We start from the raw sequence: 25,449 nt of genomic DNA on the forward strand, positions 1-25,449 counted from the left end.
AAAAAACTTTGAATTCAAACAGCCTTCTAAGACACCAGTTTAATATCGTTTCAGCGATAAAACCTTCTAATTTTAATTTAACCAAGGTACGTTCCAGTTTGTTTCGAAATTAGAAATAGTTATATTTTGTGTAGGTGGATTTTATTATTGGATGACCCAACATCGCATTTCAATGTTTGGTAACTGAACACCTTTGAATCAGCTCAGTAATACAATGACCCTCAGAAAAGGAGATCATCAAGAATACTGTACTTTTATTTCTCGTCATGAAGAGGGAAATTGACCATGACGCACGTTCATCAATCTGCCATTGGCTGACGTTCATCAGCTTTGTGATTTTGTTTACCACGGTTGCTTTTCTCTCCTTTCATGTCTACGATCTTCGCAAGGAAATCGACAAAGTGAAGGCAGAGATTCGTCCCTCAGTGGTGAAGAATGACAAGGAAGCTTCACGGTTGAACGATGATTATTTCGTCAGATCTCGACTTATTCGTCAGATTGAACCGGGACCAGACGAAGAAAACCCACATCCCGATGTTGGTCTAGATCAACAGCAACACAGTTTCGCCAAGTTGAACTGTACTACGGTAGGCATAACGAAAAATGTTTTCATTCTCTCTTCAATTTGAGAATTGGATAAGGCTCTGATCTTTTCGTTTATCACAGGGAGCCAGCAATCGAAATCTTAAAGTTCGAAATATGTGTACGTTAGATAAATCCGTCGTTTCGTTCTGTAGCTAATTTGGCTGTGTGTATCTTACACCCTTGTTTACCAGTCATCCTGCTGCAGTATGCTGCTTCTTCACTCTTGCACGTGAGTTCCAGACACTCAGGGTCAGTTCTTGGAGCTTTAAAAGTCAGCGGTGTCCTATTTTCTTCATAGGAGCCCCCATAAGGAGAAGAGAATGCACATAATATCTATTTGTTTTTTTCAGAATGCAGAAGGATATAGCATTTGCACCCTCGGTAGGGCATTTATTCTGATTTATTTACTCTCTTCATTTGTACATGAATAGGTAGGGGAAGGGGGGGGTTGAAAAGTCGAGTTAAGTTCTTTTTTTGATGGGAGATGGGAATGAGCGAGGTTGGGGGGGGGCGGCGGGGGGATCCAAACCCCCTCCCCTCCAAACCTTTGGGTTTTCTTCACTGCCTGTCCAACACAATCATTCTTGGGAAGGAGAATTTCACGGCATTTGTGGTTATTAATGGGAGCGAAAGGATTGAAAAAGGAAGGCCATGGAAATACAAGATTACGAGTAGCAATTGGTTACCACCTCTCGTAAAGATCGTCCTTACTGATTTTGCTACAACGGCAGTAGGCTGGTGATACGATGTTGCTGTTTATTATTTACAGTCAACGGTAGTCTCCTTGGAACTCCTGGCGCTCGTCACGAGGTACAAAGACATGTGGAGTCTTACCTCAATCAATCTGGCGCGAGTTTCCTCGGAACTTCAGCCGCTCAGCAAGTGGTACAGGAGTATTTTGTGTCTTACTTCAACACTTCCGGCCGAGGTCTTTTGAGAAATTCTGGCGCTCAGGAAGTGGTACAGGAGTATGTCGTGTCTTACTTCAACACTTCCGGCCGAGGTTTGTTGAGAAATTCTGGCACTCAGGAAGTGGTCCAGGAATATGTTGAATCCTACTTCAACACATCAGGGGGAAATCTATTAAGAACTTCAGGACATCAGCAAGTTGTGGAGGAGTATGTGGAATCTTACTTCAACGCATCTGGTGTAAATCTCTTGAGAACATCTGCCGCTCAGCAGGAGATACAAGGATATGTTGAATCTCACGTGAACAAAACATATGGTAAGTGAACTAATGAGATTCTCCATCCCCTTTTATTTTGTATGTTAAGTGAACTTGTGAACTTATTTCTGTGTGATAATAGTCATAATGTGTCACGCAGTAGTTCACTGATACGGAGTGTTGCGTGACTTATGAAAAGGACTGTGGACTGACGCGTGGAATGGGGTGGGGTCGTGGGGGTCATAATCAAGCTTACTGAAGGCTGTTATTGTCTAAGAACTCCCCGCGACCCCACCTTAGATAAAAGGGGCGGAGGATGAACAGATGTTCGGAACGACTATAGATCTCAGAGTATTTCTTTAGTGAGGTTGTGGTCTGTTTGTCACCCAGATGATTTCTATGTCACCCAGTTGACATGAGATTTTATACCAAACTGAAACACTTGAAAGATTTGGAACTCGACACGACAGCTTTTAGACTCGTTCTGTGTTCTTTGCATTTGTTATGGTGTTAAGGGACTAGAACATCCATCAACAATGTTGGTTTGGCTGTTTTATCGTTCCTGTTTTGTATTTGTTTCCAGGACCAACTCTTTCTCGGTTGACTGATGATGAGCTGGACAGTAGATTTCGAAGACTCATCAATATCCATTTCAGCAATACCTCTTTCGGTGAGTGATAGACGTAGCACTGTATATAGATTTTGTAACTTGCTACGGTGGGTACCAATGGCCTTTTTTCTGTCGCAGGACTCGGTAGTTTTGGAGGAAATTACACTGGATTGGGGTTTGGTTTTAATTTTACCAGAAATGGATTCGGTGGTAATTTAACAGGAAATGGATCTAGGGGAGCCGGAGATGGATTTGATGGGAGTTTCTCAGGCGTGGAAGGAAGCCTTCGTCTTATTGAGCAGTATGTTGGTTCCTATGCGTTGAAAACGTTTGGTGAGTAAACAATTTCCAGGTCAGAAAGACTCGAGGGGGTAACAGCTAAAGGAAAACTCGGTTTTGCATGTAAATTATATCTTTAAGGCCTACAAAAAGACTTCAAGTAACAGCGACATACCCGTTAACATACCAAATTTCACGCTTCTCATTGCATTCATGTACTAAGCGCATAATCGTCAAAATCATCCTCAGGCAATATGTAACTTCAGGATCTATTTGCACTGCTACAAATTGGCAGCTTCTTAGAGTATAGACCAAATATAAAATGAGTTGGATTTAAAGGGCTGCGATGCTCTTGTAATGAAACGTGTTGTTATTTGCACTATCATACACTTTAGGATCACAACTAATCGTTTCTAATGGTAACTGAACTGAGTGGAGTGCAGTTTAGTTCGAAATCACAAGTATGATTTGATATCAGCATTGCACGACACGAAGAAAAAAAAACGTTAAGACCTGATTGCTTGTTTTGTTCTCGTTTTCATACTTTCAGGTCCATCGTTTATTCCTGGTGCAGAAATTGAACTAGAGCGGGGCCAGACAGTGCTGGACACTTACTTGGACCAAGCTATTGGACAGGCTGTTCAGTCGCAGCTTGGAGGTGGGGGTGGGGGTGGTGGTGGAGGAGGAGCAGGGGGTGGTGGTGGAACAGGTAGTAGCAGTGGTGGTGGTGCAGTTGGAGGAGGGACTGGGAGTGGTGGTAGCGTTGGGGGTGGTGGTGGGAGTGAGTTAGGCCCTAATAGGGGAGATTTAGGTAAGTAAGGTGTGTTTTCTCGGTCACTTTATGGAGATTAAGGTGGTTTTGGTACTTCCAATTTTTCTCCTGGTTTCCCTCGTTGTACTTAAAAATATGACCCATCTATCTTTATAGGCCCTGTAGAGGGAGGGGTGACGAGCGGAGAAATGAATCAAACAATCCAGCGGTATATCGGATCATTTGCGCAGGCGGCTTTTGGTAAGATTTTATGTTAACTTGATATATCTCCGTTATTCTTAAAATCTTGAATCACGGTCATCCAAGAGATTATAATCTCTTGCAGTCATCATAAATGATTTCGTTATTGGGTACATCGTCCCTTTAGTACCGCCAGATCCGTTTGAATGTACAAGAACGCACCACTACCCTATAGCTCCCTGAATTTTGATAAGCTCGTGCCATCCGGAAAGGCTATCTGGAGCTGCCAAACATTAAAAAAAACAAAATCTATCCTTTCATCATTGATAATAAACACATGGAAGCAATCTGCGGTCTTTCCTTACACTTACGTAGCACGGAAAGCCGTAAGAAATCTTGAACAAAAGCTCATCTTTCAAACCGGCAGTCTAAATCCCACAGGGATCAACGAACGCTTTTCATTCCACTAATTTATTCTTGTTTTTCTCGTTGCCATGTTCCCACCAATAACGTAGCTCCATTTTCTGCCTTCAAAAGCACACACAACCCACAATTCCTCTATTCGCTCCGACGAAGGGCTAACGCTCGAAACGTCAGCTTTTGTAATCGTTACGGTGGGCAATTTACCATTTCAACTTTGTTGATATATCCAAATTATTACATGCAAACAGAGTTTGTCTAGGAATCAAGGTTTAGTATCGACGTTCTCATTTCTTCAATACGGTGTTTTAAGAGATGTTTCGACAAAATTAACTTTTGGAAAGTTAACAAGATAAGAACTTTTTATCACTGAGAATGCTATTCCATGTCATTGCAGGTCCCTCGTTTGTGCCTGGTGCTTCAGAACCTGGCGATAAAACTCCACTGGAGATCTTTGTCGATGATTCTGTGTCCCGGTCTCTAGTGAAGTTTTTTGAAGACAAAGGTGACTCTGGTAAGGCATAAACTCTACTTCGTGGAAAAAAGGTCAATCCAACAAATCTTCTGTCTTAAGAAGAAGCGAAACATTCTTCTTGTGTCCGAACTCCGTTCATTCACCTTTGCATATGCTCTCGTTTCACTATTTTGTCGCTCCATCGTTTCCACAGCCATCCATTTCAAGCCTTTTTCGAAAACGTATTACTGTAACGTCGAGATTCCGAGCGCTGTAAAACCACAATTTTGCTACTTTAAAACGTATACTGTGGCCTGAGGACTTATTGGGTTGTGCCGACCAAGTATCACGAGAATATTAGTAAGTTTGGTAACTTGAATCACTAAACATGGCATGGTTTATATCTACATCACTTGGCTTCTTTGTACCTAAAGGCCTTCCTTTTTTGCCCTTATCAGAATCATGGTTTCCTTGATCGAAACAACGGATTTCAGCAGATCGTCATATGCTTTAGTTTTCGGCATCAGGCATTTACCGGACCTCTTTCTCGGCAAAAATCGCTGAACATGTATGACAACTACGTAGAGTATCAGATGATAAAAGCCACCGACCCCTCGATTTGAAATGGAGAGCATGCTCTTGCAAAAAGCGGTGCGAGTGACTTCGGTTGCAATATGCAAGATTTTCTTGGACGGCAAGAGTAACCGTTGGTCAGTGGCATCATGCATGATTTGTGTGAACGTAATGTAGTACTCAAGGGGCACGATCAATTATTTCTCTAGATGGCATGAATTTCTCCAATTGCATGATGCATGATTTGCAGTGAGAATACGCACGACTTAAATTGCATGACGAACATTTTGCGCGGATGGCATGAGTTGCTTAACTTGCATAATGCATGTTGTGCATTTAAAGTATGTGGTCTTTCGTATGTTTGCTGCATGAACTAAACTAGCCTTATGGCTCATTATTAGCATAGAAGGCAGATAGTACTTTGATCGCATAATACGCGGCATATATTGGTTTTATTGCATACTGCATGGTTGATATAATTGCATGCATTGCATGGGGTGTGATTTGCATCGATAGCATAAATTACTTGAATTGCGCAATGCATGAGAAAGACCTGAACTGATCATCTTCTTGCCTTATTTTCTCTGCATGGATGGTGTGCATTTCTTAAATTGTACCATGCGTGATTTGAAGCCTGTGTTACTTGAGTTGCATAATAGATAATTTGCACCGTGGATGGTGTGAATTGCATTGCATGAGTAGCATCCAGAGCATAAATGATTTTTTAAAACCAATGCACGAACTTCACGAGTATAGAAATTGATTGCAGGAATTTCGTGGGTTCCATTTATGGATGGCATAAAACTGTATCAATTTTTAGTTTATGATAAGTGCATAATGTAAAACAGACAGCCACTCTTAAACCTGGCAACCCACAAATCCGAGCTCGAGTAAGTACAATGCAAGTTTAAGTTTCCTCTCCCTTTTTTCTCAGTTTAATTCAAGGGGTTTCTTATTAATCATAACTTTTTATTGAGGGTGTAAAGACGTTTTTCTTCTTCAGCATCGCAGCCAAAACCTCCAGATAACGACACTATCCAGACTTTTGTAAGGGCTTATGTAGATGAGTATTTGGGTACGTACGCCATGTTTTTGTTTGTTTGTCGGGTTGTTTTTTTTTCTGTTATTGCGTTTATTTGTTTGTCGTTTTTAAGGATATCATTGTGTAAGATTTGTAAAACGTCCCTCAAGAGCACGTTTTTTCTGCCTTTTTTACGTCTTTAGGCGAACTCAATCTTTCTTCATCCCTAGAGCTCCAACGACCACAACTTCAGCCTCTTAATAATCGCACTATTAAGAGCTTTGTGGAGGCTTATGTAGACGACCATATCGGTTAGTACGTGATCCTGATTCTTTGTATCCGAATGAACAGCACTTAATTAGATTTGTAACGTCTTTCAACACATTCATTCATCTCGCCAGAGGGGGGATTCAATCTTTCCTCGTCTCAATCACAAACTTTTACAACTGACAACCAATTTTAGTACAAATTCAAAAGTATGTGGGGCATTATAATCTGGTGTATGCCAACGTTTTTTTGGTCTCTTTAAAGACAGTATTAGCTTTTTCATCTTTATATCTCTGTTATTCAAGGTGGACTCAATTTATCCTCTTCGCAACCAGCGTCACCACCAATGGCAGAAAACCGAACGATACAGAAATTTATACAGACTTATGTGGACAAATATCTGGGTTAGTATATAGCGTATATACTAATGAAATAGTTGTATCAGTCAGTTATCGGATGTTTGATGTTGTTCCTATTTTGATTGTTTCTCGTGTGATTGACTCCTTAGCTGAACTCAATTTTTCCTCGTCGCAGCAGCCCCAATCCTACCAATCTGATAATAAAACAATCGAGAGCTTTCTTCAGGCCTATGCAGAGAAGCATTTGGGTAGGTGGTTCTGCTTTGAACACACCGTTATATAATATGGTTGGTTTGCCTTTTTTATTTTAGTTAGTTTGTTTGTATGTTTATTAATTAATCAATGGTTCATTCAATTTGTCTCTGTCAGAAGCACAAGCTATTGATAACAGCACCATTCAGAGCTTTGTCGAAGATTATGTTGAGGAATATATTGGTAAATATTCTCTGGATGTATTAATATATAGGACTGTTTTATGCGCATCTGTATCTACAAAATTCTTCAATAATTTTTTCAAAACCTGGTTTTCTTTGGCGACGCAAGCAAAAGCGCAAACACAAACAGAAGCACGAACGCAAGTATAACAGGTCTTATTTCACAGTGAAAACGGCCGCAACGCAAAGACAAGTCAAAGGAAAAATTAGGATTCTTTTGCTTGTGCTTGAGGTTGTTTTCACGGTGAATTAGAACTTTTCTGCATGCGTTTGTGCTTACGCAAGCCAACAGTGATACATAACGTGCAATAACATGCTTACTGTACGTCCAACTACCAAACACTTCAAAACTCGAAGGTGATGTTATTTGGTTTTGAGATTTTTTGTTATTTTGCCATCTTTGTTTTCAAGGCGGACTTAATCTTACATCAACGAGTCCACAGCAGCCTCTTGATAATAGCAGTGTGCGGGACATCGTGAAAGATTATGTGCGTTCGTATACGGGTTTGTATACTATCTCATGCTTTACGTTCATAATTCTACAGTTATTTCCTCAACAGGGTCACATATTTTCACTTCTACATTTCGCTTTTATTTTTTCCTCTTTTTCTACTCCAGGTGGTTTCAATTTTTCCTCGCTACATTCTCAAACACAGACGCTCAATAACGGCACCATACGAGGCTTTGTAAAAGCATACGTAGACGAGTTTGTTGGTGGGTATACTGTAAAATGTTTAAAAACGATATTTTGCCTTAATTTTTTTTTCTTTTTTGTATCGATAATATTTTTGGTCCCTCTCTAGATAAATCTGTTGTACTTCGAAAATGATGACGTCCTTTCATTTTCTCCTTTCCTTTATCAAGCGGCACTAAACTTTTCCTCGCCACAACGGCAAGCAGAGCTACCAGACAATCGTACGATACAGAGCTTTGTTAAGGATTCTGTTGACAGATTTGTGGGTGGGTACAATCTCGCTTGTTTGTATTGTTTGTTTTGAGTTTTAAGAAATGACACCAAATCGTGGTGTTCATTTTCCAGCCATTTGTTATTTCAATGTTTAGGACGCTGATTTGACTGTTTTCTCTCCAAAGCTGGACTCAATCTCTCTTCATCTCAAGCTCAAACCCAGCCTCAGGTGCTGCTTCTGAATAATAGCATCCAGAACTTTGTGAGGATTCATGTTGACAATTATTTGGGTGAGTATAGTTTTTAGTTCTTATTAACCGAGCGGGAGGTCTATATGGGAGAATTCTGAACGAAGTCGCCAGTACAGACCGAACACAGTGAGGTCTGTACCAGCGACTGAGGTGAAGATTCTCCCATACAGACCGACCTAACTCGGTTAATAAGATGTTTATTATATGGCTGTGTCTTATTTGCCAATTTTTTATATTCTTTGTACCTTTTTTTGTAGACCGGTCTAGATGGGAAAACCTAGGCCGCTTTCAATATTGATTTCGGCCAATCAGATTCGTGAATTCGGTAATTCCCAGTCCTTGTGAGACACAGCCATATAATAATGTCTATTACGTGGCCGCAGGAACCTTACAATTTATACCTTAAAGTATTTATCTTCATTATCCAACTACACTCCGTAAAGTACAAATAACGCGCGAGACGAGTTCAAATATCATGCGGTATTTGTACTCCAGAAATATCCGCGAAATTCGCCCGCACGTACTGAAATAACAATTTGGCGTGTTGGATAATAAATCTCTTGCTAAACCTTTTGTTGTGTAGTATCGCTGAGTATTTTACTCGTTGTTTGTATTTTGACTCGCCCTACAGGCTCGTCCTGCGGCACAACTCGTAAAAATACTCAGCGATACTGCACAACAAAACGTCTAATGAGATATATCTATTAACCTTTTGGCCTCTATGAAAGACTAACATCTAATTTCTCCTTACAATATCACCCTCTGAATAACACATTAAGGTCATGAGAATAAAGGAAATGATCACCAACTAGAGAAGCTCTTGATTGTTAAACAAATTCTCCTTGTCAACACCTTAGAAATTCTATAGAGAACAGTATGGAGAATATGCATACTGATGTTCAGGTGTGGAGGGTTGATCGAGTTTACAAGAGCTGCGATAGAATATTTTTTATCTTCTTTTTTGCGCTGCGCAGAAAAGTGTCTTTTTGCAAAAGAAAACTGTTATATTTTTATATGGTGACCTTGGTTACCCCGGTCGACAAAAACTGTCCAGTTTATGATGAGGTCATAGGAATTGTTCCTAATTCTTTCCTAATAGACTTATCTTTGTTCGCTATTTCAGGTAAACTCAATCTACCAGCCGATAATCGGACACTCCGAAATATTGTACAAGATTACGTAAAGGTATATATAGGTGAGCATGCTCAGCTTTCAAGGCCAAAGTGTTGTGTATAAATGGTTAATGATCCCTTCGCCTTATGAGGATTTCTATTTTCTTTTCCTTTTCTGAAAAAAGGTGGACTTAATTTGACTGCGTCAAAACCGCAAACGCAGTTTCTCAATAACTGAACCATCCTGAGGCTTGTAAAAGTTTATGTAAACGATTTCATCGGTGAGTGTAAGGCACAAGTAAACCTTCCCTCCAAGTAGTGATCAGAAAGGAATTTCTCAGTATAATATCCATTTTCAAGCAGAGAGTTGATACGAAGAAAGGTCTCATTTGGGCATCCTTGTTTGCGCTACGGCTTAGACTTTGCATCGGCCAAATTGATTGGTTTTGAGATGCAATGAATATATGAAGTTCATATATTTTGAACTGCGGTATTAGATACGTGTGATGTGCGATCCTCGCAGTAGATAGCGCTATTTATTCAATAGCGAAAATCAGATCTGAAAAAAATCAGGCCTGTACGGGACTCGAACCACTGACCTCTGCGATACTAGTGCAGCGCTCTACCAATATTTTTTCCGGTCTGATTTTCGCTATTGCATAAATAGCGCTATCTACTGCGAGGATCGCACATCACACGTATCTAATACCGCAGTTCAAAATATATGAACTTCATATATTCATTGCATCTCATTTATCACTTTCACGGGTTTATTACGAATCAACTTAACGGCCTGCTCCCAGTTGGCTTGTTAGCTCAATTGGTAGAGCGCTGCACTAGTATCGCAGAGGTCAGTGGTTCGAGTCCCGTACAGGCCTGATTTTTTTCAGGTCTGATTTTCGCTATTGAATAAATAGCGCTATCTACTGCGAGGATCGCACATCACACGTATTGATTGGTTTTGTTATAATAGATATATACTTTTTTCTTTCTTCCTTTTTTTTTTTTGCTTACCTTAACTATTTATTGATGTATCTTTCATTTGTTGTCTTTCGTATTACTTCATTTAAAGGGGACCTCAATACCTCGTCACCTCAAAAGCAAACACAAAAACCTGCTAACCTGACCATTCAGAACTTTGTGAGAGAATACATCAATGAACACATTTGTAAGTACATCCTGTATCGCTGTTCTGGTGGAAAATCATGGTTTTTGTTTACGGAAAACAAGTGAAGCATTTACAAGACAACTTCATCCCTAAAACTGGAAGCCATTTTCTTTCTTTGATTCACCTTTTGTTCTGTACCAGATGGACTCAATCTTTCTTCAGCACAGCAACACACTGGGCGTTCTATTAACTTCACCATACAGAGATATGTGAAAGGTTATGTTGATGAATACATTGGTGAGTATAGTATGACTTGTAGTACCTCATGACTTTCAAGAAAGTTTTAGATTTAAAACATGTGTAAACTTGCCAAAGACTTCGAAAAAATATCACGTATTTGTTTGCTAAGATGCGAGTGATGAATGTGTCGGTAGCTGATAAATCCTTAAGCATGAGTATTTTTTTTTCCCTTAAAAGGTGGACTTAATCTTTCCTTGTCACCATCGCAACCGCGACTGCTCAGCAACAGCACTTTTCAGAGGGTTGTAAAAGATTATGTAGACGGTTATTTAGGTGGGTGTGCTGTGGCATGGTATGATCATAACACTACCTTTAGGCTGTCATGCACTTTTGACACTTTTTTTACGGCACGTTGATCCTGTTGTTTTGTTTTTCATTTTAGCTGGACTCAACCTTTCGATTCTGACACAACCTCGATCAGAGCCGTTTCAGAATACCACAATCCGAAACCTTGTGCAAGGTTATGTCGACGTGTATATAGGTTGGTATCCAGCACGCTATACAACCTACTGTATCATGGTTTTTTTCTCCTAGATATGCTTGAAGTCTTTTATAATTTTGACTCGATATCAGATCTTTATCTTTGTTCTATTTGAGATGGTCTTTATCTTTCTTCATTCACAATTACAGCGGCTTGATCCGCTCTATTAACCTTTAACTTCCAGAGATGATTGACATGTTACTTCTCCCTATAACATTCACACTCAAACTTATCAGGTAAAAGTTGTTATCTTGATTTAACACCCAATTCTCAGAACTAATTTACAAGGAAATGAGTAGCAGCTGGTGGGAAGAATTAACGATCAGGAGTTAAAAGCTTAAAGAATTCATAATTGCTCAATAGGATGATTGCAAACGCGTTCTGTGTTTTCGAGTTTGTTTGTGTCTTTTTTTTTTTTTGTCTTTACTTAACGCAGTTGAAATTTCTTTTCTATTTTCAAGGTGGACTCAATTTATCCTCCTCGCCCCAGCGGGAAAATGGCCTTAGTAATCGCTCTATCGAAAAAGTTGTTGAAGACTATGTCAACCAGTTTATAGGTAGGAATGTCCTTATGTATGAACATGTTTACTTGTATGGTGCAATTTCACCTGACTATCGAAGGTTAAGTAGGCAGCGACTGCACTGGTTTTGCTTTGCCACTCTCTTTGAAATCTCGCTCTGTCCTCTCAACCAATCAGGTGCAAAACTGAAATCAATCACGACCTATCCATTCACGTTTTCCCACGCATGCGGCAAGTTTTTTTTTTTTTTTTTTTTGTAAGTATTAACTCCTCGCTTGCATTGGTTACTTGACATACTGAATTTAGCCTTTTCTGAATTGTAATTAATTAGGGTTTCCGTTGATCATGCACAATTGAAAAGCGCTTTGTTACTATAACGAAGGTTTACTTTCGCCTAATAATCCATCGTCCTCTTCATTTTAAGTTGGCTTAAATCTCTCATCGCCGCAACAGTCGCCATTGCCAAGTAACCTTACCATACAGAAGTTTGTTGAAGGTTATGTGGATGAATACGTTGGTGGGTATGATATGCTGATGGTGTGTAAAGAAATGCCTTTCCATTACAACCTTCATAACAAGGTTTCAAGTTAAGATTCTTACATAAAGAAGTACTTATAACACGTCTTTCTTGTTAATCAAGGTGAACTGAATTTATCCTCGTCACGATCCACACATCAAGCGCTTGACAACCGCACCGTTCGAAGCTTTGTAAAGGGCTATGTTGACCAATATGTCGGTGAGTATTTTGCGTAAGCTGGCCCCAGATTACCATAGTCGTGACCTGTGGCACGTATTCCGTATCACTATACAGTAATGGGTTTAATGAAGAGGTGTGTAGACAATTTGTTTTCACAAGTTCAAGATATTTCCTGCCCTGGTAACCTAGAGTAGATGAATATGAAGACCTTCTAACAGTTCGTCTTTCTTTTGCGTTCAAGGTGGACTCAATTTATCATCAGCACAACTGCAGGATAATGATGCGATTCAGAAATTTGTAAAGAGTTATGTTGACGAGTATGTCGGTGAGTGTTTTGTTGAATAGCAAGAGATTTTATCATCATCATAATCGTAAGCACGACTGCTTGATATCGAACAATACTAAATTTAACTTTAGGCTGCAACGAAGAGTTGATTTGTGTTGAGGTGTTGTGGTTATTCAAGTGACTTCTCGTGTTGTGAATCAGTCACTTCCCATGATTTAAGGTGGCTCGTACCGGTTTTCATCTTTTTGATGGTTTGTAACTTTGAAAGAATACAACAGAAAGACTGACCAAGGCCAGTTGAACACTTTTACGGGGTTGAATTACATAATCATTGGTTATCCAAAAATAAGTGTCATTTCGTCACTAGCAGTTTCCATGGCAACGCTTTCATAGGCTTATTCACACGCATTTTTTAGCTTGTGGCTTAAATAATTCGAAAACTAACCCGGTGACCCCCTGATATTTCTCAGTGATTGCTTTTGGCACTTGAAAAGGAAAATGCACAAAGATTTTTAAAAAATTATACGAAGCGGAATTTCAGAAAATCTACAAAAAGGGCAATTTTCACGTCGCAAATTTCCTTCCGTAGAATTTCCTATTTTTTTTTCTGATGATTGCTTTCGACGTTATTATCATATTGGAACAATAAAAAGAAGGGGTCACCGGACTTGTTTTCATGCAGTAGCTTTCGTGAGTTTAGCAATTTCCACGCGCGTTCTCGCGCATTTAAAAATCTGGTTTCTATAAGATCCACATTTGCTCATGATCTGTTTTAGCTACCGCTGACAATTGCGTGTGCTCGCGCGAGCACCTACGATCTGATGTTTACAGACGTTTACTGCTAACAAAATCATTAAACAGCCGTCAAAGACAGCCTCCCGAGCTCATCTTAAAAATCCTACACATGACTTCTGGCTATATCATATTATTTTCCTTGAAGTGTCAAAGTCTTCTTCCACTTCAGGTAGATTATCCTTCACTTGAGTTCTTCTTTTTTCGCCGTCGCAAGATTTCATATCGGTTGAATATTTCTTTTAAATGTGAAGTGAAGCAACCTTTACTTCTCCGAAAATCGTCTTCGTTATCTTAGTTTCTATCTCCTGCATTCACAGTGGCCGCTCAACACATCAAATACAAGCACTTAGGTAAACTTCTCACATAAGCAGAAAAAAATCCTCGCGCTGCCATCTTTGTTTTAAATTTTCGTCTTTTAATCTCGCGCTTCTTTCGCACGTTTCTCTCGCGCGTGACGCAAGAGTGATCTGTTTCCCGCGCGAGGAAACTGGTACGAGCCACCTTAAGGTGGCTCGTACCAGTTTCCTCGCGCGGAGAACAGATCACTCTTGCGTGACGCGCGCGAGAGAAACGTGCGAAAGAAGCGCGAGATCAAAAGATGGCGGCGTGTGGAATTTTTTCTACGAAAACTATTGCATGAAAACAAGTCCGGTGACCCCTTCTTTTTATTGTTCCAATATGATAATAACGTCGAAAGAAATCATCAGAAAAAAAAACTAGGAAATTCTACGGAAGGAAATTTGTGATGTGTGAAAATTGCCCTTTTTGTAGATTTTCTGAAATTCCGCTTCGTATAATTTTTTAAAAATCTTTGTGCATTTTCCTTTTCAAGTGCCAAAAGCAATCACTGAGAAATATCAGGGGGTCACCGGGTTAGTTTTCGAATTATTTAAGCCACAAGCTAAAAAATGCGTGTGAATAAGCCTATGAAAGCGTTGCCATGGAAACTGCTAGTGACGAAATGACACTTATTTTTGGATAACCAATGATTATGTAATTCCACCCCGTAAAAGTGTTCAACTGGCCTTGGTGAGTCTTTCTGTTGTATTCTTTTAAAGTTACAAACCATCAAAAAGATGAAAACCGGTACGAGCCACCTTAAAACAACTTTGATGCCGACTTGATTTCCTAATAGCTTGTGTAGTTTCCAGTGTTGAGACAGAAACAATAAGACACTACATCTTTCTTTCGAAATAAGGGTGGACTGAATTTCCAATTTACTATTCCAGTACCTCCTTCTTCCGAACAACTGAACTAAGTGTACTCATAAGTTTCGTCTTTGTGCCAAGAAGCAAACAAACAAACAAACATTTTGGATATATCAACAAAGTTGAAATGGTAAATTAGCCACCGTAATGATTACAAAAGCTGACGTTTCGAGCGTTAGCCCTTCCGACGAAGGGCTAACGCTCGAAACGTCAGCTTTTGTAATCATTACGGTGGCTAATTTACCATTTCGACTTTGTTGATATATCCAAATTATTTCGTTACTCCCACCGACGCAGCCCCAAACAGTTTCTTTCGAAACTATCAGCCTTTAAACAAACAAAGAAACAAACAAACCGCAAACAAGGTACGGAACTAATTTGTCAAATTCTCATTATTGTTATCGATGTTTTCCTCTTTCATTGAAGGTGGACTCAATACATCCACATCACAACCCCAACCGCAGTTGCCTGATAACCGCACAATCCTCAGTTTAGTTCATACCTATATACAAGAGAGTCTGGGTTAGTATACTGTTGTCTTACCATGTTTCTGTCGTTCTGTATTCATTTTCTGTAACGTTATTTGATGTAACTTCACCTCTCACCTTTTCATTTCTATCCATTGAAGGCGGACGCAACCTTTCCTCATTGAAGCCTCAACCTCGTGATAACCGCACCATCCTGAATCTTGTTGAAGCATATCTAGCTGAATATCATGGTTGGTACTTCAAATCCCAGCACATTTACGCTTTGAAACTTTATGTTATTTTCACAACGACCGTGTTTTCCTGAGTGGATATGATTTTTTTTTCAGGTGGGCGCAATGTTAACGCGACACAACCGCAATCACGCCCTCCTTCTAACAGCACAATCCAGAGCTTTGTCAGGAACTATGTTAATGAATACATCGGTTAGTAAAGGACGTAGTTATTGCAGTCTTGGTTCAGCTTTCTTAGTTATTTATTGTGTCCCAATCATCGGCATTTCCCAATTCTTTGAAACCAGCTTTTAATCGAGTGTCGAAAATAAATAGGTAAATAATAAATAAATAATACATAAATGAGTAGTTAATGAGAAATAAATAAGTAATAAATAAATAGTCCGGAATTGTTTTGGTTTTGCTTTATTTCATTATGCCGCCTGGTCCAGAAGACCTGCGCTATTTTCTCAATCAGATTCAATACTAAATCCACGAGCGATTTGGCTACTCGCGTTTTCCCAAGCTCCATACAGTTTGTTTGTTTTTACTTCGCTATGATTGCTTTGACTTTAGTTTTACGACACTCATTCGAAAACCTTCTATCAGGGACTAGTGTTGTGTATATCTTTTATAGATGAACGCAATTTCTCCGCGTCTCAACCACAACGTCTACCTTTTGATAACAGCACAGTTCAGCGCTTGGTTGAGCATTATGTACAAGAATATTTGAGTGAGTAAGCCCCTTGACTTTTCATATTTCTTCTACACTTCTCGTTTTCCTACTGTCTTTCTCGAACAATGGATTTTTTTCATTTAAGATGGACGCAATTTTTCTGCATCACAACCCCAATCACAGCCGCTCGATAACAGCACTATCCAGAAGATTGTAAGCGCCTACGTGAATCAACATATTGGTTAGTGCACGACTTGAATACTTGAATAATTATGTCAAAGTTTCTTTTTCTCTGTAAGATTAATATATTACTTGCTAAAGATCTGATGATTCTACCATTCAGATGGGCTCAATCTTTCACCAGAGGCGCAGCCACCCATTAACCGCACAATCCAGAATTTTGTTTCAGAATATTTAGATAAGTATACCGGTAGGTATATTGTAACAATATACACTTTTCTTTAGTATGCATTTTAGCCTATTTTTGCGACATGGCTGGTCATGGTCAGTAAATATTTTTTATTGAAGTAAACTTAACTTATCTTGCCTCCATCAACAACCTCGACGGCTCGATAAGTGCACTATATAGAGTTTTGTTAAGGCTTGCATAGGAAGTAAGAGTCTCTAATACTGTGTTAAGTGCATCTTTCTTGTGTAAGATGGTGGTGTCACTGCGAACGACAGTTGCTGTTAAGTTAATTGAATCCCAATCATTAGTCTCTATGTTGCATTGCATCCCATAACTATGTTGCATGATGCGTGTTGAGTAGCACGAGTCAAACTAAATTGCATATATATCTGCATTTTTCTGTATTGGCATGTTTCCATCTAAAGTTTGTTTTCTTATGGAACGGAGCACTTTAAAATTCTTACAACACCTTTGCTTCGTTTCATAGTATATATGTACACGTCCGGTAGCATAATCTCTGCTCTATCTGTCATGGCATATGCATGTCTTGCATATGCATTTCTTGCATATTGGGTTTTTCGCATGTTGCATGGTGGAGATGTGCATGTTGTTGCATGATTTCAACCCCATTTGCCACTGCATGTGCACGTTTTGTATATTGCAAGATGCGTGTATTCATGTTTTCTTCGTATTTGTCTCGCGCATGTCTTTGTATGGTCTCTCGTGTAAGATTAGACTATAATTAAGCTGTACGTTAGTTTTGTTTTATATTGCATGATGAAGGTGCATGTGCATGCGTATACTTATTCATTTGTTTGCAATGTACTTATAACATCTGAGGTTCATGATTCATTTTAAAAATAGTTGGATTTTTGTCCTTGTTAATTTGCGGATCGACTTTCCATAATTTGATGCTGTTCACTATTGCTTGGTATTATTTTTATGTACTGATTGCGCCATTTTTTGCTGTTTATTTCTACTGTGTAGTTATACATCATTGATTTTTATAAATTTGAGCATTTAAGTGTAGGTTAATAGTTTTCACCAAAGAACATGTAGGGCTACATGTGTCAATTTACTTGTTTTGCAGTATTTTATTGGTCAGTTTTATTGCATGGCATTCCCCGCTGCATGAGCATGATACAGGTGTACTTGCATGTAAAATAGTATACATAAATTTATGCATGCATGCTGCATTTTCTTGTATGTAACTTTCCCTAGATGGGAGTGAATTGAATGAAAAAATCATCGAAGTGGTGAATTCTCGTTTGAGAACTACCTCAGGTAAGTTCTTGCTTTAGAGAACCGTCGAACTAAATGATTTGAAAAAAATTGTGTATATTTCGAATGCACTAAACAAAATGAAACTGTCTTCTTTAGTGTCTGAAACAAAAGAAAAAAATTCCTGTAATTTATATAATTCTTGGACTCTTCTACAGCCGTTACATCGCAATGAATAGCTGCGAAAAAGAATTGTGTACTTCTAAAAAGTATTATATTTAAATGCTAAGTTTGTTCCTCACTTAGAATTGATTTTGAATTTTTGTATGTGCTTTATGTTTCGGAAACCATACGTATGTATCTACTTGTATGCTCATAAATAAGGGATATCATCTCAACTGATCGTGAACGCCTGATAGAGGGCAGCTTGAGGATTTTGGTACCATGTTTTATTCCGATTTTCGTATCAAGACTGTTGGCACATTTTTGAAGAAACCATGGTCATAAAAACGTTTACTTGCATTTGACAAACCGGCCGCTGTGCTTGTTGTGTTGGATATATCGTTTATCTCATAAATAAGGTACGATTCTTTAAAAGTCATAGAGAACCTACTCTTCATCTCACGCCACGTCATGCCAACTGAATAAAGACTATTTCAGTATCATGAACATATGCCATTCCAAGCCACATCGTACCTATGAACATGTCATGCTTTATCATTTACGCCATTTTATACTATACCACACTTGTCGTAATTCAATTCCAGGCCAAGAAACACCATACCAATCTATGTCAAACCAAGTCATGAATCGAAATGCAATAGCGCGCCATACCAGAAATGTTATGCAATGCTATATGATGCTGTGCGCAAGCCAAGCAATGCCAAACCCGTGCTAAATAATGCCATGCAATACTGTGCAGTGTGCAGTAATGTTAACCATCTCGATGCCAACATATTCCATGTAGTTCGTTTCCATTTCCGTTAAAACTTCCTCCTCGAAAGGGAGGGTCTCTAAAGCAAGCCAGACAAAACTAAGGTGAGTCAGCCCAAGATAAGCCAAACCATACAATGCAGTGTAATGCGGTAAGCATGCAGTCCACGTGCATTATAATGCAGTCAGCATGCCGTCTGACACGCCAAGCTAAGCCAAGTCATGCTGTGCCGAGGTTCTACCTTGCTTCGCTATGCCAAGCTATGCTCACCGACGCCAAGCTCTTAAGTGCATTGGAAATTTCGAATGTTTGAACTGTTTCAGACAAATAGAAAACGCCGCTATAGTATTGCATGTTTTTCCTCCTTGCTGACATAACAATACCACTTTGAGATCAGCAAACTTTTTCCATTCAGCACGGAATTCAATGCCATTGTAAGTCAAGCCAGCTCTGACTTGTCATAAGACCGTGCCATCTATTATCCTTTCATAACTATTACTTCTAATTGGAAACACTTTCAGTGATAAAATTTATGCATTCGATCTGTCAGCCTGCGTCATTCCTGTCAATTTTCTCGCTTCATTACTAATTTGTTTTCTTGTTAATCATATTACGTGTTCTAAAGCGTGTTTCGTCAAGTATTTATTTGATTTCCTCAATCTCCTAAGACTGAATTCCATTGATTCCAAGCTCAGGAAAATACTGCTTTCATTCATGTTGTCCGAAATCTCAACTGTACTTACCATGAATGCTATTTAGTCCTCTTGGACTAGCTCCGTTCTTTTGTTTTCTACGAATATTCTTTTCATTTCTTTTATCCGTTATTTTGTCTTTCTTTGTCACTTAAAAATGATTTTAAAAGGAAAAGAGACTGAGGACAAGATTGAAGTTTTAAATTTTTACTCTTGACAGATGTTAAGTCAATCCCTGGTCCTCCGGGTCCGCAGGGAATCCAGGGGCCCACGGGGCCCGCGGGTCCCCCTGGTATTCAAGGCCCTGTTGGTCCTCCCGGTATGCCAGGTGCAAACGGTCAAGCGGGAGCAGCGGGAACACCCGGCCCTCCAGGTGCTGCCGGAGCTCCCGGTTCGAACGGACTCCCGGGCCCTCCGGGTCCCCCAGGAAGAGCAGGAGCTCGTGGCACACCTGGTGCGCGTGGCCGTACCGGGCCGCCGGGGAAGTCGACAACGGTTACACGCCCCACGGGGGGCGGAGATGGCAAGCAGACAAAGGAACCCGACAAAAAAACACCGACGTTCGAAGGATTCTGTGAGTTAATAATATTTGTAACGCCGTTCAATGAATTCTGTGTTGGTGAGAGTCAATGTTCAAGAGTTCATGTGACCAACTTGTAACGCACTCTATCCCAGAGAGAAAAATGCTAAATTTCAAACGTTTCATTCCCAGAAAATCGAAAGAAAAAATGACTTTCGTCCCAGACAGAAAGCAAAAGCGTTGAATGAAGGGGTCACCAAAGTTTCATGTTGTAGTATCAATAAGTTGTGTCTGGAAAAAGGTTCGTCTTTATGTTATCGAAAATAATACAAAATCGAAAGAAATGTGCCATTCGTCAAGTCACAAGAGACAGTTAAGCTGATCCTAAAGGTGAGCAGGACGCGCTTCACATATGGATTGATTTTTAAAATGGCCCAATCATTATAGTTCTCTCTTCCTGAGTGGTATACAGCACTGTAGCACGAAAATTCAAGAGTCCAGGATTCGAATCCTCGTCGCGACTTCGATCATGTTATGTTTGTTCCACTCCCGCGAATAAACGCAGAACATGTTCCTTGAATCCCTTGACCCTTAAGAGTGACTAACATCTTATTTCTCCTTTCAACATTACCTCTGAATTATACTGTAAGGTCAGGCGAATGAAGGATTTGATCACCAAATGAAAAGGCTCTTGATTGTTAAAACAAATTCTCCTAATCAGCACCTTAAGAAATGTGTAGAGAATTGAATGGGGAAATATGCATACTGATGTTAGGGTTGGACCATGCGGGACAGTGAATGTTGTATTGTTATGGTTAAAGAATCTCTACGACTCTTTTTTCAGCCAAGCCTAACATAACCATTAAGCCACCGAAATCATACATAGCTACGAAAGGAGACTATATAACTCTAAGTTGCTCTGCCGATGGATTACCTAAGCCAGAAATAATCTGGGTGAAAAGGAACAGTGGACGTGCTGTCATCGGAAATTTTTTCACTTTGGAAAACGCTCTCCCGGAGGACTCGGGAAACTGGACGTGCCGGGCGAGTAACTTCATGGGTACAGATACCGCCAATCTAGAGCTCATCGTAGCGAGTAAGTGATCTGACAATTATGGTCAATGGTAATTTTATTGTTCGTAGAGTTGACAACTTCTAGCTTCGCAGGAAAACATAACTAGCAATCGTTTCAGCGTTGCCTGGCATACACTTACGAGGCCCTTACAATTAGAGCGGCGCCAGCACGGGTGTTTCTTTACCTGCGAGTAAATTTTAGGCCTTGAGTAAGGCGAGCCGGCGAGATGTCTGCCAGACCACATGTAGACCTCTCGCAAGTTAGCGTTGCTTAAGGCCTCAAATTTCTCGAAACGCTCCAACTAAGGCACTACCAATGAGGCCCTGCTCGTAGGTTAGCCTTTGGCTCTCGTTTGAACCCTTATTCACAAATTCTGGAACCGCCCTTTAAGCCTGTCGGTGAAATGCGCGTCTTCTATGCCAGTCAAGACACTTCACTGTCGCAGTGCCTCTCTCTACCCAGGAGTATAAAACGGTACTGGCGAACTGTTAGGGTAGCCTGATAAAATGTTGGAAGGAAAACTTGCAATGGTATGGAATCCCATTTAGGAGGGGTAGGGAGTAGAACACCCCTCTAATCGCTTCTTGCGACAGAAACAAGGCTGGATGGGCCACTTAGCTCGAATGCAGATACCTCGCTCTCTTTTTTTACCTTTATCCACTTTGCCAATGGCAGTTCTGACTGCTTTTTCCGTTAGGAACTGATGAAAATTTTCTAGCAATTTTTTTTTGTAACTTATTTTTTAGCCGAGCCAATGTTCACTGTAGCACCCGAGCCAAAAATCACAGCTTTTACGGATCAAGTCACTGAACTAAAATGCGAGGTGGAAGGATTTCCACCACCCAAGATTGAATGGCGTCGTCAAGGCAACAAGGAGCTTCCTTTTGACAGACACTATATTCGAAACAACAACCTATACTTGCGGAATCCTGTTAAAGAGGATGAAGACATCTACATGTGCCACGCCTCAAATCCAGCAGGGTCTGTTATGGGAGGTACTGAAGTTACAGTACAAACTTATGGTGAGTTTTTTTGAGCACTGAAACTTATACTTAGCTCTTATTAACCGAGCGGGAGGTCTGTATGGGAGAATCTTGACCGAGGTCGCCAGTACAGACCGAACGCAGTGAGGTCTGTACCAGTGACCGAGGTCAAGATTCTCCCATACAGACCGACCTAGCTCGGTTAATAAGATGTTTATTATATCGCTGTGTCTTTTATGCCAATTTTTTATATTCTTTGTACCTTTTTTTTCTAGACCGGTCTAGATGCCGGTCTAGATGGGAAAATCTAGACCGCTTTCAATATTGATTTCAGCCAATCAAATTCGTGAATTCGGTAGTTCCCAGTCCTTATGAGACAGCCATATAATAATTTCCCTTTACGCCCTTATATCAGTATGCATATCCTTCATAATGTTCTCCATATATTTCCAAAAGTGGTGACAAGGAGAATAATTAGTTTAGTTGATGGTCATTTCCTTTATTCTCGTTTGGCTTAATGTGTGATTCAGCGGCGATATTATTTGGAGAAAATAACTAGATGCTACTCACGTGCACTCATAGGGGTGAAGGATTTAAGATGTACACCAGCCTGATTGTCCTCTTTTTGTATTTACTATAAAAATAACTTGTTTTTATTGGATACCTCAAGATTGTAGGTCGCGATATTTAAGATATTTGTAGCTTTGGTGAAGAAGAGAATTTATAAATACAGAAGTGACTAAATCCGGCCTGCTTTAAACAGAAACCCTATACAGTTGTATCAAGAAGATACAAGTAAGGGTTTCCTACGAATGTTTGCTCAACACAACTTTCACTGTAGAAGTATGTAAAATTTGAGGTTAAGTCTTCTGACATACCGAGACAACTTCACAGAATGAACTTCGAAATATTATTAAATATAGATTGGTCATTTTGGTTCTGTTACGAGTATTTTGATAGGTTTGGTTTTGAAGACGGATCTTGGTCGTAAGGATCAAAAATCCGTAACAGACAGGAGGAAAATGACCTGGGGGTCGGAGTATTTTGTTCTGTAACGATAACATTTACCTGATCCCCCACAAGGCTCTGTCATACTCTTACGATCCCCTTCTAATTGGCCGTTAATGGGCGGTCAATTTTCTCTAGTCCCTCCTTCATACTCAATTGGCGACGACTGACCGCCCCTCCGTTTCTCCCTGAGAACTATTAGAGCCCCCCCCCCAAAAAAAAATCCTACACCCACCAACCGCTGGTGATAAATAAAGACTGGTCTCTTAAACTTTTTTCCAGAACCGGTGGAAGTGACAAACGTCCCTTTGAGCATTGTGACAGTCCAAGAATTCGATGCTCCTGTCCGCGTAAATTGTTCCGCACGTGGTGTACCTATGCCGAATATTACTTGGTATAAGGATGGTGTTGCCATGCCAACGAGGACAATAATTGATGGCGATGAAGTTACTGGAGAATTAAACCTGGAGCGGCTTCGACCCTCAGAGCAGGGTGATTACAAATGCGTTGGTACAACCCCTGTGAGGAACGAACCATTCACCTACACGACGACAATTGGTGAGTAGCCTGCAGAACAAGCATCTTTCTTTTGTTTTTGATGCGTTTCTGAGACGAGCTAACGCCAGGGCGAGAAAAGGAGCGCGAAAAATCGACGCACTCTCCTTTCGCATCTGACTCGCCTCTCGCACTCGTCTCCCAATCCTCCCACTCTTATCCCGGTGGGCGAGAGTTAAAAAAAATACTAATAAAGGTAGACTTGTTTTTGAGTGTAATCCAGTCTCGCACCATTCTCTAACCCGTTCAGACAACAAACGAAAACCAATCATTTCTTGGTCACCCGCGTTTGCCCGCGCTTTTAGTGGTTTTCCCGCGCTTTTAGTGGTTTTCCCGCGCTTTTAGTGGTTTTCCCGCGCTTTTAGTGGTTTTCCCGCGCTTTTAGTGGTTTGCCTGGTTGTACTTTGAGTGCTTTGGCTAATCAAATAAGTCAAATCTTTTTTATGATTGGATGTTGCAATTACTTTGGTTTAGGTTTTACGGCAGTCATTTAAAACTGCTCTAATTTTCAATTAGTAATTCCCTCAATCGATTTCCTGCTTACCTCTTATGTGTACAGAGCTTCAAAAGTGCCCTGAGTTGGCAGATCCCGTTGACGGTTACCAGATAGGCGATGGCTATTCTGTTGTGGGAAGTATTGTGAGGTTTGCTTGCAATCCGGGATGTATGTTGTATGGATCGTCTGCCAGAGTTTGTGGGAAAGATGGAGTGTGGAGCGGAACTCAGCCTTATTGTAAGTTTAGATAGATAGATAGTTTAATCTCAAAAGCATTTGCAGCCCAAGGGCTGAATTACACATTTTTACAATCCAAGAAATTCAAAATTTAAAATTTAAAATTCAAAAACCTAATTACACATCTTACTATACCAGCAGTTTACAATATTATAACATAATAATAAATTGAATAAAATATATTAGCTATAAATGTAAATTACCTCTAATGTGTAATTTAACGAATTATAGATTCCGTTAGTTCTGTGTCTATTCAGTTAGCCGCGACATTCACCCGTTGTTCGGAAGATGAGCCCACACTTCCTCCCCAAAGAGACACTCAGGGAAAATGTGGCCTCATTCTTTTTTTCGGAGTTTGTATTTGATTTCAACATAGATGACACACGGTTATCAACTCATGGATCTTCCTTTTTTATATGCCTCGGTTTTTTTTTTTCTAGGTTACAATGTTGGACTAGTAGCTTATGAATGCCAACACTACCGCCTCCTGACCGAGCAGGACAGAAATCTCATGACTCGAGAAGTGTTGGGTAAATGCGACAACAATTTAGCAGAGGGCTGGTACCGAATTTCTGGCTCCGCTGGGGCTCAGATGCCAAACGCTTGCCCAGGCCCCGGTAGATGTAACACCCAATATCCCGGTTGGCTGTTTGGCTCGCATCCCCACAAGGATGACGGGTGTGTTGAGCGCATGGTTTGTTTTGGTGATTATGTCTCCGGCTGCTGCGAGCTTCGCCGCAAGGTACTGGTGCGGAATTGCGGTAAATTCTACGTATACAAACTCGGCCCAACTCCCGGTTGTAATCTCCGTTACTGTGGACGAGATGCACCGGCCGCGGTTGACGGATGGTGAACTAAAAACTTCTATTCAAACTGTGTTATGGTCTCTTTGACACTGTTTTCATATTTTTATAATTTTTTTCTCATAATAAAAGCTTTGTTTCTATGTTTCTCTCGTTATTTTAATCAACGGGGATTTCTAATGGTAGGTTCCGCCTGCTGAAAGGATGGATAACGCTATCCATTGGATGAATCTCCATCCGATGGATAACACAGTACGTTATGGTAACACAGCCGCTGGATTGCTTCTTATCCGTTGGACAGCGCTATCTGCCCTTTGAACACTTGGGCCCAGGTTTAAAGAATTTTAATGCACCCGGA

The 25,449-nt window shown here is 40.2% G+C and overlaps 1 protein-coding gene across 3 annotated transcripts; it reads left to right on the forward strand.

Moving 5' to 3' along the window:
* Positions 1-206: 206 nt before the first annotated feature.
* On the forward strand, positions 207-25,234 carry LOC111322666 (uncharacterized). Of its 3 annotated transcripts, none has more exons than XM_088742605.1 (39): positions 207-587; positions 936-966; positions 1,355-1,810; positions 2,334-2,420; positions 2,499-2,693; positions 3,190-3,450; positions 3,568-3,651; positions 4,409-4,525; positions 6,042-6,113; positions 6,263-6,370; positions 6,632-6,730; positions 6,835-6,933; positions 7,055-7,120; positions 7,531-7,623; positions 7,738-7,833; positions 7,984-8,079; positions 8,212-8,316; positions 9,401-9,472; positions 10,462-10,557; positions 10,699-10,794; positions 10,975-11,070; positions 11,180-11,278; positions 11,740-11,835; positions 12,224-12,316; positions 12,440-12,535; positions 12,738-12,821; positions 15,212-15,307; positions 15,414-15,503; positions 15,600-15,695; positions 16,120-16,215; positions 16,304-16,399; positions 16,502-16,588; positions 17,789-17,851; positions 19,635-19,988; positions 20,779-21,030; positions 21,756-22,031; positions 23,283-23,558; positions 24,115-24,288; positions 24,729-25,234. In XM_088742605.1, the coding sequence occupies exons 1-39, from the start codon at positions 267-269 to the stop codon at positions 25,139-25,141; spliced, it is 5,583 nt and encodes a 1,860-aa protein (XP_088598731.1). In that variant the 5' UTR covers positions 207-266; the 3' UTR covers positions 25,142-25,234. The 3 variants fall into 3 exon arrangements, with proteins under 3 accessions (XP_088598731.1, XP_088598732.1, XP_088598733.1); XM_088742606.1 differs by having other exon boundaries at positions 7,058-7,120; XM_088742607.1 differs by having other exon boundaries at positions 6,290-6,370.
* The last annotated feature ends 215 nt before the right edge of the window (positions 25,235-25,449 follow it).

The sequence above is a fragment of the Stylophora pistillata genome, chromosome 13, assembly GCF_964205215.1.
Source record: "Stylophora pistillata chromosome 13, jaStyPist1.2, whole genome shotgun sequence".
NCBI lineage: Eukaryota > Metazoa > Cnidaria > Anthozoa > Scleractinia > Pocilloporidae > Stylophora > Stylophora pistillata.